Genomic DNA, 16,035 nt, shown 5'->3' on the forward strand with positions numbered 1-16,035 from the left:
AGAGAAGGAAAATCAGCAGATGACTATAACAATTCTGGGTCTATCAAGATCTTGGGATCATTTGCTTGCTCATTTAGCTGTGTTTTTAAATTAAGCCATAAGATTAAGCTGATTGCCATTTTAATGAACTGTGTCGGAAACAAAACCGGCTTCTTTATCTCCTTTTGTAATCAGGGAAACTGATGGGAGCTGCAGTCCAGTGACATCTGGAGGAGGAACTTCAGCTCAGCTGAGATGCACAAAAAGGCATCTCACTCAGTGGCAGGGGCAGACTTTAGGAATATGGCGCCCGGAGCGAGGACAAAATTTGGCGCCCCAAAGATTCATTTGGCACCCTTCCTCCTCCCGCCTTCCATTCAGCGCATGCTCTCAAGTGCATTATGTCATAGTTGGGGTTTAACTTTGAGTAGGTACCCGTAGGAGTATAGGTTTTATTATTAATACCTGGGTGGGGGAACTGCCTACACCACCCTCATTCTGGCACTCTCAATGAGCTACCTAAGAAACAAGAGTTGGGCTATACTGTGGTTGTGTCTTTTTTTCAGCGTCAAAGACAGTTTGGGATACTTGGCTAGAGCAGAGGTTTTCAGCCTTTTTGAGTCCACAGCTCCCTTGACCAACTACATTCTTTCTGTGGACTCCTGTGGGGCTCAGGAGCCCAATTGTGTCACCTCTTGCCTGCAGAGCCGGAAGCCCCTCACCCCTCCCTTGTGGAGGGTTCCCTCAGCCTCCTCTTCTCCCCCCTCCTTGGGAGTCCTCTGGGCAGCTGCCGCCCTAGGTCTCTGAACTGCTCACCCCCCGCCCCAGAGAGAGGTGCCTTTTAAAAGGTGAGTCTTTAACCCTCCTAGGAAGAAAGTTATGAAGCACAATGTGCATTTTCTAAGCAACGTCTGTTAAATGAGCCAGCCTGGCCTCTCCTGTCTGTCAGGGGTTTCAGCCAAGTCAGAACTGTGATTGGTGAGTTGTTTGGACACCAAGGAATAGGAGCCCCCAACATCCTGAAGGTAAAGGGACCCCTGACCATTAGGTCCAGTCGTGACCGACTCTAGGATTGCAGCGCTCATCTCACTTTATTGGCTGTGGGAGCCGGCATGCAGCTTCCGGGTCATGTGGCCAGCAGTGCATGGTCTTCCCGCTGAAGTGGTAGCTATTTATCTACTTGCACTTTGATGTGCTTTCAAACTGCTAGGTTGGCAGGAGCAGGGACCGAGCAATGGGAGCTTAGCCCGTCCCGGGGATTCGAACCACTGACCGTCTGATTGGCAAGTCCTAGGCTCTGTGGTTTAATGCACAGCGCCACCCGTGTCCCTCCCAACATCCTAGCAGGGCCCAATTTCTAAAGGTGCAGTTAGAGTAATTGCACCTGAACCTATGCTAGCATGGGCGTGTAGGATGAGCTTTCTTTTTAACAAAAGGAAGTCTCTAGCCCTTCGAGAAACAAAATATTTTGACAAATAATGTGCAGGCAACCATCTAAGCTGAGGGCTGATAACCCAACGCAAAGCGAGGGCTGAGTCTAATGCTTCTTCTGGTTTGCAGCCCAGAGCACCCACTTCCAGCTACAACTGGCTCTGCTGTTTCTTCCTCCACTCCTTTCTGGAGGGAAGCCCTTGCCTTGGCAGATGTGGTGGGACTAAAACAGAGAGGGACTTTGGGGGTGCTGTTAGGGGTACCAGAAGTGCTGTTCACCACCTCTGCTTTGGCTGCCCATGAAAGGGCCTTTGAAAAAGCATGAGAGCTAGAAAGTGTCACACCCACCAGCCTTCCCTTTACTTTGCAACCCATGGAAGGGCTTATGGAAAATGTGGAGGGAGACATTTTCTTGTCTGGGAGGGGGTCGTCCTTTTGAAAAGGGGGGAGCAGGCTTGTCAGGGTCTGATTCCCTCCTCCTTGCTTTGCCAGGCAGCTGCTCCGGCCTCAGAGGAGTGTTTTTTGTTTCAAAGTGTGTGTATAGGGTGAGGCAGGGCACATTGATGCAAGGGGCACATTGATACACCAACAATATTTCAATTTTGAGAAACATTATTCGTGTCGTGACATCACTAAAATGTTTCTATACATGTGTGAGTACAACAGCTGAGACCGCGCTGCCCACCAGTTAGCTGTTATCATTTGATGAGAGTAGGTGTGTTTTTAGCCAACTAAAAAATTACATGAAATGTAAAAGTGTTCCAATGCTGTTTTACATTGTATATAATAATATAATATGACTGAATTTCAAGTGTCATATCTCAGGAAAAAAACAGGATCTTGTATGTTTGTCTTCCCCATTCTAGAAGATAAGCCAAGAATTGATTTCAAGGATGTTGTTTTGCAGTTGCCAAAACCAAATTTCTCAAAGGGCACATCTCGATCATCTCTTTATACTTTTTCTATTGACTTCAGTGGATATAATGTGCAATAGAAACTAAACATTAAGTAATTCTCTTATTTCTTATAAGTATTTTGTTTAAATTGCTATTTTTTAACCATCTAATGTGAGTTCTTATACTTTTTCAAGTTTTTTCAAAGTTTTTTTAATGGATAGGTGTTTGATGAAAGATTAATATAAGTTTTGATGTTTTGTTAAGAAAACCTGCCATGAAGTCTATGATATGTGTTAGTTTTGAAATGTTATTTAGATTTTAAGTAATAAATTGTATGGCTGATTATGATCTCTCACAATAAAAATTGTTTTTTTCATTAATTTTTTGTAAATAGTTACCATTCCCATAAAATTTACACTTTGTATCAAAGTGCCCCATACAATGTATCAAAGTGCCCTGTAGGTGGAGCAGAATGATACAAAATTCATTTTTTTTTTACTAAAGTCATTATATTCTCGTTCTTCTAACTATAATAGTTTGATTGCTATTATAATATTGATTAGTTATGCCATGCATAAAGCAAAAAAATTATTTGACTCATTTTTGTTACATAAAATATGATATTGAATTTATCTGCATCAATCTGCCCCACCTCCACTCATACGTCAGCGACTGATAAGACTTGTCAACCAGTTCCACCAAAGTCTTCCTAAATTATAATGCTCCAAAATAGAGGCCAAAAGAGAGCAGGTCTGGGAAGAGCAAGCCATACAATGGGCACCACCAGTGAAAAGGCCCGGCTCCGTGTAGCTCCTGCCCTGCCATTTGATAGGGTGCCCACTTGCCCTAATTCTTGACATGGAATGCTCTCTATTGGAGTCTCCAGGTCCAGTATAAAGACCATAAGAAGGGAGATCAGGAACCTTGAAGTTCCCAACGGCTGTTAATCAAGCAAGCAAGGAAGCACACAGGTCACCTTTGTCACAGTCAGGACGCCTATGTCCTGGCCAGGCCTGCTCACAATCTTGTTTTTGTACAACCTTGTTTGTTCTCAGCAACCAAAATTATATTATCAACATATACAAGCAGAAAAGTTGTTTTCCTTCTTTTGCAAGGAAACGTACAAAACAAAGTGGCACTAATAAAGAAAAGTTCCAGGGTGGCAACAGAAAGCAAACTAAAAACACTTTTGCAGTTCATCCGAACTGTCCAGCAATAACAAGTTATAGGAAAACTGGTGCTATTAACAGTAACCCTTCTAGTTGGTTAATTAATTTGGCAACTTCCATGCACATGACGTCTGATGCTAACCCCCCACCCCGAGAATTAAATGATAACTCATCAGAGGCAGTTACAGTTGCAAATGGAAACAAAATATCTGTGAAAGGAAGAGGAGCATGTTTGCTCAAGTGTGTTGCAGGTAGAAATACTGTTTGTAATGAAGTGAGAGCAGTAGCTTACTTGCTCGAATTCACAATAAGAAAGTTTTGAGATTTTACATGCTAGATTAAAATGGATTAATTCATTGAGAAGGGGATTGTAAGAAAAACACTGGGGCCTAATTTGAATAGTAGAGTGCCTGGTATCTTGTGGGCAATCTCCTCCTTTATTTCCACACTGTGACTGCAGACCAAATCACCTGTCAGGAAAACTATGAGATTCAGATGAGGGTCAGATGCCTTATCAATCTCAGCAGGTATATAACAGGAAGACCATACTTTGAAAGTGACAAACTTAGACAAACAAATTTTGATGAAGTTTTGGATGATTTTGCTATGAGGAAGTTAGGAAAAAAACATTTTAGCCTTACTGTATTTGATGGTTGTAGTTTACTTCTTAATATCTATTTTAAAAATTACTTTCTAATGACAACATAAAGTGGATTCTAAAAGTGCCACACTGTCAGGTAATCATATAATATTGTTTACGCTTCCACTGCAATATGATTTGTAAACTCAAGGTGTTTTTTTGAGGAATAACATTGCAACTTCATTTTCCTAAAAAAAAAAAAATGCCTATTCCACAAAAGGTTTACAAGTTCACTTATTGCAAAAGTTTTTCAGGGTTAATATTATGCATTTCTAAAATCTCCATGGTATTTAACCATAACATCTTATGTCCTTTAGAAGGAGAAATTGTGAATTGCAGAATTTTAAATACCCGGCATCATCCATGCCTTCACTCAATTTTGTTTTTAACACTCTTCCATTTTATTCTAGTCATGAGGGGGGAGGTAGGGGAGGGGTCTCACAAGTGGAATAGCACAGGGCCTCTCTAAATCCGGCCCTGGCCCCATGATCTAATTTTATCTAATTTTTCTCAAGCTATTGTTGTTGGGGGCAGTGCAGATGCATTATTATAATCATTATTGGAATTTAAATCATATTGATCTTCTCCCTAAATCTTCCAAGTCCCCCCCCCCCCTTGTATGGGGAAGGGGGTTCCCAGTGTGGAGGCATCAGAATTGTTATAAACTTTCCCCAGATAATTCACAAGTTGCCTTGGGAGGCAGTAAAAAAGTATCATCAAGATCAGCAGCAGCAGCATTGTCACCATATTTCCCCCCAATTTTTTTTTGGGGGGGAGAGGGGAGGGCATGTATTTCAGAAGCATAGCAACACCTTTTCCTCCAACAGGAATTGTTCCCCAATTGTTTGGGAAGGGGAATCAAAGTGCAAACCCAGAAATATTATTGTTGTCGACTCACCCCCCCACAATGTCGACATAATCATATTTGTTTAAGTGAAGGAAGAGGGCCACAAATAACTATAAATCCACACCTGCACTTACCTAGGAGTTAAAAAGTAAAGGTAAAGGTACCCCTGACCGTTATGTCCAGTTGTGGACGACTCTGGGGTTGCGGTGCACATCTCGCTCTATAGGTCAAGGGAGCCGGTGTTTGTCCACAGACAGCTTCCGGGTCATGTAGCCAGCATGACTAAGCCGTTTCTGGCGAAACCAGAGCAGCGCACAGAAACGCCGTTCACCTTCCCGCCGGAGTGGTACCTATTTATCTACTTGCACTTGACGTGCTTTCAAACTGCTAGGTGGGCAGGAGCAGGGACCGAGCAACGGGAGCTCACCCCGTCGTGGGGATTCAAACCGCCGACCTTCTGATCGGCAAGCCCTAGGCTCTGTTTTTTAGACCCATTAGAATCTAAAAAGCTGCTGATAGCTGAGATAGGCATGTCCATCACTATCATTATGATATGTACCAAATTCTGCAAGGAGTGATATCAAGCAAAGACAACAGATACACACCAAAATGCATATATGACTGATTTATTCAGATTCTTTTACATGAAAGGAATTTGGGTGGGATTTGTAAAGCTCAGGGACAGGGTTTGGAGGGATCATCCAGTTTATAGAGCTCATATTCACATGTGTTTGGATTTACCACTGCTTTACATCCCGGAACACCAACAGTACCACCGTACCTAAAAAGAAGAAGAACAATGTGTAAACTAAGGTTTCCCTGAGATTATGGAGATCTTGTAGAGGAGCGCTCCTTTCTCCTGCTCACTTAGGACATGCCAAGAATGATTGGAACTGCCTCGATCCAGGGAAAACCAAGCCCTTGGAAAACATTTGCCCTGAGGCCAAATTCTCCTGGGGAATCCAAGCTAAATGTCTTGCACAATATGCCATTGCATGTTGCTGTATGATGACCCTCCACCCCCCACTATGTTTGCGGTGGTTGAGAGCAGCACCCATGCACAAAAAAGGGTGTAGCAAAATGTTGGTGCAAAACCAAGAGGCCAGCCAGGAGGGAGACAGAAGGAGACAGGAAGGTGCAGGAAAGAGGAGGGGTCCCTCTCCCCAGCACCAGCTCCTAGGTGGTCTCTGGATGAGAGGATCTGGGACTCAGGGAGATCCCAAAGTCCAAGCTTCAACGCAGCGAATGCCTGGTCAGCAGATGATTGGAAAGGCACTCTGGACATGTTCAATACTTGTTACCAGATCAAATTTCATGACTCTGCTTTCTATAAAGTCTATAAATATCTTAATTAATCAATCAATTCACTATTTGGTTCAAGGAAATGTAGGCAACAATTTTATGCAACCTATCTTCAGATGTATAGATTAATTGGATCACTCGTCTTCAGCTAATTCTGTCCATGAATGTTTATTGAACAGAAGATCTTCCAGAGAGAACGGGGCAAAATAATTTGAAAGAGATTAATAGATCCAGTGCCATTCTGGGTATTTGGCCTACCTGGAACAGCACTGCATTCCCCTTTCACTACATCTGCATTCCATGCACTGCGCTGTATTCCACTTGGAGCCAAATGGATGCTTGCTCCCATCATTGAGATCGGTACACTCAGTGGGCAGCACCGGCTTACCTAGGGAGAGAAATTTAACATTAGCCCCCAAACAGCTCATGCAGGAAGAAGCTGCTGCTCAGCACAATGCAGAGACTGCGCATGAGAAGCACAGTGACTGCAACTCGTCCCCTTGTCCAGCTCCTCCTGTGCTTCTGACCACAGCCTGATACGTGAAAATGTAATAGGTCAAGCGTTTCCTGACACGGAGTGGAGTGGGAAGCTTTGCCACCTTTATTCTTGCATGTCCTGGTTGCTCACAAGAAAGGTAGTGACCCTGGACGTCTGTCTTGCTTATACTGCGGCCATGCAGTCTCCTGCTTGCGTCTGCAGACGGTGGTTCCAAGCTTAAAACAGGGTGGGAGTGAATGGGGTGCCCTGTGGATGGGGAATCTGGCCGTTTCAATTTCTACCAGTTATTATTATTACTATTTATATACCATCCTCAGGGCAGTTCACAACCTAAAAATACAATCTAAAAAACACAAAATACATAATAAAAGTAAACGCTTAAGCAGGGACTCATCAATGAGAAGATGAGGCGGGAGCAGCGTTAGGTCATTTTAGATTCTGAACAGCATCACAACATCCGGAGAAGTGTAGATTTTGAAGGTAGCTGCACTTTGGTCTGTGTTCTGGTTCTGCAAGAGCAGATTTGGTAGGTGTATGCTAAAAAATCTCTAGTCAGGAACACATTTCTGAAACATTAAATAATGATTTGGCCATAAATAGATTGCTTATCAACATTAAAGGTAAAGGTACCCCTGCCCGTATGGGCCAGTCTTGCCAGACTCTAGGGTTGTGCGCCCATCTCACTCTATAGGCCGGGGGCCAGCGCTGTCCGGAGACACTTCTGGGTCACGTGGCCAGCGTGACGAAGCTGCTCTGGCGAGCCAGCACCAGCGCAGCACACGGAAACGCCATTTACCTTCCCGCTTAGAAAGCGGTACCTATTTATCTACTTGCACTTAAGAGTGCTTTCGAACTGCTAGGTGGGCAGGAGCTGGGACCGAATAACGGGAGCTCACCCTGCTGCGGGGATGCGAACCACCGACCTTACGATCAGCAAGTCCTAGGCACTGAGGTTTTACCCACAGCGCCACCCACGTCCCACTTATCAACATTACGTTGCTGTTTACTTACCATTTTTAATCTCTACTTCATGCTGGCTAAACGTGCAGTATCCCTGACACAAGGCAAGTGTCAAAGACAAGGCAGTCAGGCTCAAGAGGATTTTCTGCAAAACAGACACACAAATCATTCAAGAGGGTGTTATCAAATATTTATATTTAGAGCTTCCTTTTCTGTTTAAAATGGATCGTATCTGACTAAATCTGAGTCAGAGCAGAGCTACTGAAATTAATGTGTCCTTTACCTTTAAGATACCTGAAGAAGTGTGCATGCAGACAAAAGCTTATACCTAAAACTACTTAGTTGGTCTCTAAGGTGCTACATTTTAATTTTTAAATTCTTTTGGAAGGATTCTTTTAAAGACTCTTAGATCATATAACTTTTTTGAAGACTTGATTCTTTTAAGGGTGTTTTTAGGTTTTTAAGAAGAGTCTTTTTAACTATCTTTTTAATGAATTGTTTTAATTTGTTTTGAATATACCGTATTTTTCGCCCTATAGGACGCACTTTTTCCCCTCCAAAAATGAAGGGGAAATCTGTGTGCGTCCTATGGGGCGAATGCAGGCTTTTGCTGAAGCTTGGAGAGCGAGAGGGGTGGGTGCGCACCGACCCCTCTCGCGCTCCAGGCTTCAGGAAGCTATCTGCAAGCCTGGGGAGCCCGTGGGAGTTCCCACAGGGCTCCCTAGGCTGCGGATAGCAGCCTGCTGCCCGGAGCGCAGGGCACGCTGAAGCCGTGGCTAGGGGGGGATAATTTTTTTTCTTTATTCCCCCCCCCCAAAAAAACTAGGTGCATCCTATGGGCCGGTGCGTCCTATAGGGCGAAAAATATGGTAGTTTACTTTGCTCTGTCCCTTTTTGTGGTTTCCAGAGGAAGCTGCAGTGACTGCTAATGGGTCAAGAAGGAGAAAGAGGTGCATTCTAGATGGATCAGGTGTCAGAGAAGGCAAGGAACTTTTCAAAAACCTCATCCTTGTAATTTTGACTGCTCTTTGCATAAATCTGCCTCTCTGGTAAATCCTTTCACACCTTTTCATCCAATCCACATCAGAGCAACAGTGGGACAAAAAAATAGAGTGTGACTTACCATCCTGGCTTCTCTGTCCTCAGCTGGTGGGAAACTCTTCTTGGTGGGAAATGACACCTACAGCTGTGTTCCCTTCCAATGCCTGGAGTGGACTCACACCCCCAAATTTATGCAGACATGGGAGAAGGGAAACATGGAAACACCTCCCTTGCATGGCTGTTTGTGTAAACTAATGTGCCAAAGCAAACAGACCTTTTTTTAAAGAGCACTGACTGGAAGAAAATGTTGGCACCTGACTCACTTGAAGTTTGTTTTTTGGAGAAATATCTGCATAAATGGGAGGCTTTGAGTTCCTTCACAAATACTTGAGAAAAACATACCCAGGCAAGGTGTGGATTGTAAATAATCCAGGGAATGTGGTGGTGGTGAGCTGGTCAGGCATGATAAAGCCAGATGGGACAAGGGAGGCAGGCTTAGAGATTGGACTGGCCTCACTGATGAGTGACTCAGAATATAATTTCTCCCGTCTGTGAAATTCAGTAATTTCTGGATTGAGTTGTGGTGAATGTGTCCAAATGTGTCACATTGTAATGGCAATGGGAGGAACAGGAAGCATATTACCCCTCTATGTTCTTGACAGGGTGCCGCTCAGCTGAATGCAACTGCCAAGTGGTTGTGTCCAGATTGGAATATTGCTCATTGACTTTATTGAAAAGTGACAAACCAAAAATATGACTTTGAGTCACGTGATCACAGCAGGGGCGAACCTTGGTATTTTGCCAGCTTGTGCAGGACCATTTGTCACCCTCCCTCCACCAGCCCTTGCAGCTTTGAGAAGGAGGTGGGAGGACTCTAGGACCCTGTCAGAGGCCTCACGCTGAAGCCGGGCAAGCATTTGCCATCTTACTGGGCTTTGAGAAGGCACGCTCCTCGCCTGTGCGCCTGGTGCAACCCCACCACTCGCACTGCCCTAAATCCACCTTTGCTCACAGAGTTTTAGATTGATTAACAATAAAGGTGCTAACAAAACATCTGTGGACATGTGACCTATGATTTGAGGGTGGTTTTGAGGAGATCCTGTGGGAAATTTAGCCTCATCTAACCCACATGCTTAGCTCTAGTTAATGCATGAAAGGGTTAAAAGTATAGAGTAAGCTGTTTTGCCAGAGCTAGGTCATACCCCCTCTCACTGAGTGGCGAAGGGTCAACAAATTCTTGCTGTCCACTTTCTTCCACCATGTGAATCCAACCAGAGAAGACATTGGGCTAATTGCTCCAAGCCCAGACCACATGTTTTTCTTGCTGCTGTATGGAAAAGCACATAAATCTGACTTTTAACAAGTTTGAGATTAAATGTACTGTATACTTATCATTAAATTGTGGGAGGGCAGTTATGGGCTTGTTTTGTTCTTGTTCTTCTTTTCATTATGTCTTTTTATTTTGTATTTCAATGCTGTGAACTGCCCTGAGATCTATTTTTTTTAAAAAATGATATTTATTGAAAACAGAATTTTTTTTAAATCACAGAGAAAAAAGAAAAAACAAAATTACAAAAGAGACAATAACAGAGATAAAAAATAAAAAATAAAATCATCCTTTTCAAATTCTCCACTTTCTTTACCTTCTTTCCCTGACCTCCTCCTCCTCCCGTCTCTTGTATCTTGATTGATAATTATCACAGAAAATCCTTTCCATAATTCATAATATTCTGTCAATACATACATACATTACTTTGCTCTGTTTTCAACTTATCTTATATTAAACCTTAAAACTTAAAATTTAAATCTTATTTATTCCAGCTTCTCATAACCACTACCTTTTTACCTAATTCTTTAAGCATTCTTACAAGAGCCTAGTAAATCCATTTCAACATTTTTGCAACTTTCATAAAAACATTTCTGACAATAAAGAAAAAAGAGAATAAAAACAATCCAAACTTCTTCCAGCGTCCCCTCCCCCCGGTCCCGGGATTATCAGTCCTTTTTGTCCCTTTAGTCTGGCCCATTCAACCTGGTGATCTTATATCCGAGGCCATCAAATCTCTTCCATGTCCCTTCCGCAGTTCTTCTTCATATTTTCCTTTCACTTGTGGGAACTGCAGCTTAATAATGCTTTTGACCCTTTTCAATAGATCAGCCCCTTTCTCATAGTCCAGACTAAGCTTCATGTAGTATTTTAAAGCATGTTTCAGGTAGTGAACATGTTTCCAATTCCCTCCAAGATAAATCCCATCAACTCCAAACCTCTGACGGCCCATTGCCAGATTCTGAGAGTCCAAACATCCCTGCATAGGAGGGTCAGTCCAACCCCCCATTTCTAACCAAACTTTGTCTTTCAGAATCTGGTTTTTTCCAAGTTCATTTATCAAATCTAGAGACTCATTTTCTTGCTGGGACAAAAGTCCCTCCATCCCTGGCGCCCACGGTTCAGCAAAATCCTCTTCTTTCAGTTGTTCTGTCATGGCACGCTCCTGTTTTAGTTCCTCAGTGAGCTCCATATGATTTTCCACTACCTGTTCAAAGGTTCTGGCCGCATTAGTTATAAAATCCATCTTCTGGCTTAACTGATCCAATAGGGCACTTATTTTACAGAAAGCACCCAACAGTGCTTCTGAAGGCATTGTTCTGCAAGGTCACAAATTCTTTCCCACAGTTGTAATCAATAACAGCTGCAAGTTCCCAGGGTTTAGTTACAGTTTCACAGTTCCCCTCTAGGGGAAAAGCTTCTGGTGGTTTTTTTCCTTAGAAACAATATCAACACAGTTTCTTTTTTAAGATATTTTGTCCATATTTGTTCTTTTAAAAGACATAAGGAAACAATTGAATCACAATGTTTCTCTTCTTTTAACTATCTGTCAAGACATTTATTTCTGGTCAATGAGCTTCAAACGTCAAGTCTGACACCCCGCTCCAGGGTCAGGACGGTGGAAAAATTACTTTAACTTCACTTCTGCAGGTTTACACGGCTCAGGAAAAATCCCCCTTCTTCTCCTGCTGCCGAAGAGGGGTTCAGCGATTTAAAATGATGAAAGTCGATCCTTTAAGAGTAATTTTTAAGGCTCTAGCTTGTATTGTCTTTGCTTTGTTCTAACTACAAAGAAACGGAAGGGTGACTTCCTGTTTATCCTTCCCGTTTCAGTACCAAATTAGGGTTCGTTTTAAAGTCCAAATTCCTTCTTCTTTCGCCAATTCTTATCTGAAGTCCAAATATTTACTGTTCCAGTACCCACGGTTAGTTATTTTAAATGCCAAATTGTCCCAGGAAGAAGGCAGTGCTCTCCGGCAACGGCTATGCGGCTTCGCTTCACAGAAAAAGCAGTAAACTCACAGCAGCACGGCGCTTCCCCCTCTTCACTTCGGAGCCCGTTTATGGGTTCCTTTGTGGGTTGGGGGGGCGCTAAAGGTGCCCGCCGAGTCCCACGGTCACAGGCTTCATCCACTTGTGATTTTCAGGAGGGTCCCCGCTACGCCGCAGCGGAAAGACCCGTTTATTGCGGAGCTGGTCCCTCCGGTTCAGAGGGAGTCCGCCATTGCTGGTGGCGCCACCCCGGAACTGCCCTGAGATCTAAATAAATAGAAATAAAATCAACTTTGTGGTCTTTTCTATGCTAAAGGGGAAGCTTTGGAAGTGAATTAGAAATGGGATATTCTAAAGGTCTAACAGCCTCTATTTCCATGCTTTACTAAGTTGCATGTTTTGTGATTTAAACCACTGCTGGGGCTCTCTTATCAGAGAATGTTTGCCGCGCATCTGGATCTAGGGATCCAGGGGGTTCTTCTTTAAGCCAATCATAACCAACAGATCACTTGTAAAAAAAATGTGGATCCATAGAAATCCATGACTTTTGTCTATGTTTTTTCTACCATTGCAACACTGGAAACTTACCCAATCCTTGATTTTTACAGTTCAGCCATTGGAAACAGATGGTGATGTTTGATTTGACTGGGGGTGGGGGGTGGTGGAGAGGAATGAGCAAAACACGCAGTTTCAGGAGGATCAAGTCAAATCTTTTCGAATCAGATTGATTTGATTAAAGAGGATCCATTTTACTGAATGCAATTGTATGGCTTCTCGCTCCCCCTCTTTCTCTTTCCTCATTCCCTCTCTCGCCTGAACCTCATGGCTCCCCACCCCTCTGCCCCAAGGCCCTGCAGCTTCCTATCCAGAGTTCCATGGTCGCTTGCTGTCTGTTGAAAGCTGTGTCTGACTGGATCGTTTGTACCCACATGAATCAGAAGGAAGGGGTTTTGGTCAGAAGGCTTGTTAAGACTTGGCAACTTCTCTGTCACATCTTGAATCTCAGCATCTGGAAGACAGCAGCGCTCCTGGGACAACCTGTTACCTCCACACACAGCTGCCTCTGTTCCCCTCAGTAGGGAGTCACCTATCACCACCACTCGTCTCCTCCTCCTTCTCTGAGGAGTGGCAGGATTCATTCAGGGCCCTGTACCTTCCACAGCCACCTCAGTGTGTTCGGAGATCTGCAGCTTCTCTTCCAGAAGCAGTGTCTGAGGTGAGGTCATGGAATCAATTTTGCAACTCCAGGGCACAGCATGGTTCCAGATAGTCCTGATTCTCTGTGGCATGTTTCCTGCATTGAGCAATCTTCCTCCCCCCCCCCCGGGGTACCCCACCTCCTTGTTTTACTGTTCCAGGACAGCCTGCTCTGCCCTCTCAATAAATTCCTCATCTTGCCTGATAACTCAAAGTGTGCATAGTGGGCCTCAAGTTGTTGTACAATCTCTTCCAGCAAGACAACCAGTTTATATTTGTTGCAGGTAAAAAGGTAAAGGACCCCGGATGGTTAAGTCCAGTCAAAGGCGACTATGGGGTGTGGTGCTCATCTCACTTTTCAGGCCAAGGGAGCTGGCATTTGTCCATAGACAGCTTTCTGGGTCATGTGGCCAGCATGACTAAACTGCTACTGGCACACAGAGGACTGTGACAAGTGCTTGAATGCATAGAAATGCTGTTTCCCTTCCAACTACTGCAGTACCTATTTATCTACTTGCACTGGTATGCTTTCAAACTGCTAGGTTGGCAGGAGCTGGGACAGAGCAACAGGTGCTCACTGTCGTGCAAATTCGAACCGCCAACATTCCAATCAGCAAGCCCAAGAGGCTGAGTGGTTTAGACCACAGTGCCACCCGCGTCCTTCTGAGCCTCTTGGGCTTGCCGATTGGAAGGTCAGCAGTTTGAATCTGCACAATGGGGTGAACTCCCATTGCTGTGTCCCAGCTTATGCCAACCTAGCAGTTCAAAAGCGTACCAATGCGAGTAGATAAACAGGTACTGCTCTGGCAGGAAGGTAAACGGCATTTCCATGTGCTCTGGCACTTGTCATGGTCCTCTGTGTGTCAGAAAGCTGTCTGTGGACAAACACCGGCTCCTCAGCCTGAAAAGCAAGATGTTCGCTGCAACCCATAGTCACCTTTGACTGGACTTAATCATCCAGGGGTCCTTTACCTTTACCATTTGCTACAGATGTGGTTTTGCACATTCCCAGAAAGGAAGGCAAACATGGCACAGGTGTTGCAAGTCACGGCAGCAACTCCCTCGCCATTCATGTCTCTTGGACCTATGCACACCATGAGATGGCACACCTGACCTCCCCCTCAAACTGCCCCCAAAACCCTTGCCAGCACAAATGTCATCCGTCTCCAGTGACCTTCACCCTAAGGACCCTAACCTTGGGTAGGAGTTGGGATCCTCGAAACCTGCCACCACTCAAAGATGGGAGTGCCCATGACAATATCTTTTTCCTTCCCCTCTTCCTCACTTTGTCACAAAAAAGCAGGCTCTAGACTGACAGCCAGACCCAAACAGCATTTTAGCACTATGTACCACAGCAGGAGAAATTGTAAATGAGTAGGAAAGGGTGGCAGGGTGCAGGGGTCTCCTCCTGAAAACCTCCTGTTGCCCAATCAGCGATACAACCAGCTGTTGCAAGCTGGCTGTCCCCCCAAACAGAAGTCATGCTCTCAGAGGCTGGGGATACACTGCAACATTTTGTTGTAGGTGCCTACTTTGATTACTTATTTCTAAAGTACTTTCAACACTCAGGACTGTGCTGTAGTGCATAGAGACACTTCTTCAGCGGGTCTTGGCCACCCAGCTCAGAAGCTGGTGAGATAAACTGAACAACCATTTGGTTCTACTGTTGTGGAGAATGCAAACAAAACTGTTCATGCAAATTATATACTTGTTTCTGACTAATCTGGTGTTTATTTTGTGCAAAGATACTTGTGGTCCCTGGCAGAGTCATACTACCTTCATTTGCTGATAAGGATAGGCCAAAGTCCAAGCAGGATATTCTCATAAACTAGCAGGATAGGGCTGAGTCCAAAACAGATGTGTCAGCTGTGGGCCGCAGTACCAGGAACACTGACAGTTTGATGACTGATGAGTTGGCATTTCTGCTGCTCCATCTGGAATCCCAGATTCATCATCGGTGACATGAAATGCTATTTCACCCATCAGTGAAATATGATCATTTCTGGGTTGAGCTATGGTTAAAGTGTTGATGGGGTAGACTCTTTCGGAAGAGCCAGTTGCATAGTCTGCTTCTGCACTGGCCCTCTCAGTGGAGACACGAGTCACATCAGTGGCCAGGAATGACTTACTGGTTTTGACTGTTTTACCATCTGTGACCCTATCTAAAGAGTAATGACCTTGCCACCGTGAGGCATACATCTGGGCTGGGGTGGCCACTGGGACTGTTCAGAAACTTCAGTGGGTGCAAAATATGGCATCAAGAAGGCTGGTGCTAATCAAGAACCTTCAGAACAGATTATACCAGTTCTGCCACTTATGCTAGCTGCTTGATCACTCCCAGGCCCGATTTAAAGTTTTATGTCTGGTCATTAATGCAGTTGTGGGGAAGCCATGGAAGCAGAAGTTGTTGGAGTGCAGTCCCCATCATCTATGACCATTGGTCATGCTGGCTGGAACTGATGGGAATTGGAGTCCAATGGCATCTGGAGGGCCACAGGTTCCCCATCCTTGCCTTAGCAGTTTGGGACCAGGATCTCAGAAGGAGCACCTACACTGGGAGTTGTGGAACCAGTAGCCTCATGTGCCAGATATCTGTGGGTCAATGCGGCTATCCAAACCCTTGCATGGTTCCCCACCACAGCCTACACCAGTACAAAACTATGCAGGCTGTACTGCTGCCCGTTCAGGTCTCTGGCCCATCTATGAGAGATATGAAGCAAACCAATATCAGGGAATGGTTTTTTTTCAGCAGTGG

The 16,035-nt window shown here is 44.4% G+C and overlaps 1 protein-coding gene across 1 annotated transcript in view; it reads right to left on the reverse strand.

The window, feature by feature from the left end:
- Positions 1 to 9,124, reverse strand: part of LOC308590801 (small serum protein 2-like) — a 113,932-nt gene extending 104,808 nt beyond the window's left edge. Inside the window, exon 1 of the mRNA XM_081201066.1 lies at positions 8,847 to 9,124. Coding sequence (XP_081057192.1) covers positions 8,847 to 8,849 — 3 coding nt within the window. The 5' untranslated portion in view covers positions 8,850 to 9,124. The remainder of the gene's footprint in view (positions 1 to 8,846) is intronic.
- Positions 9,125 to 16,035: the final 6,911 nt, after the last annotated feature.

The sequence above is a fragment of the Podarcis bocagei genome, assembly GCF_964188305.1.
Source record: "Podarcis bocagei genome assembly, chromosome: 7".
Taxonomy (NCBI): Eukaryota; Metazoa; Chordata; class Lepidosauria; order Squamata; family Lacertidae; genus Podarcis; species Podarcis bocagei.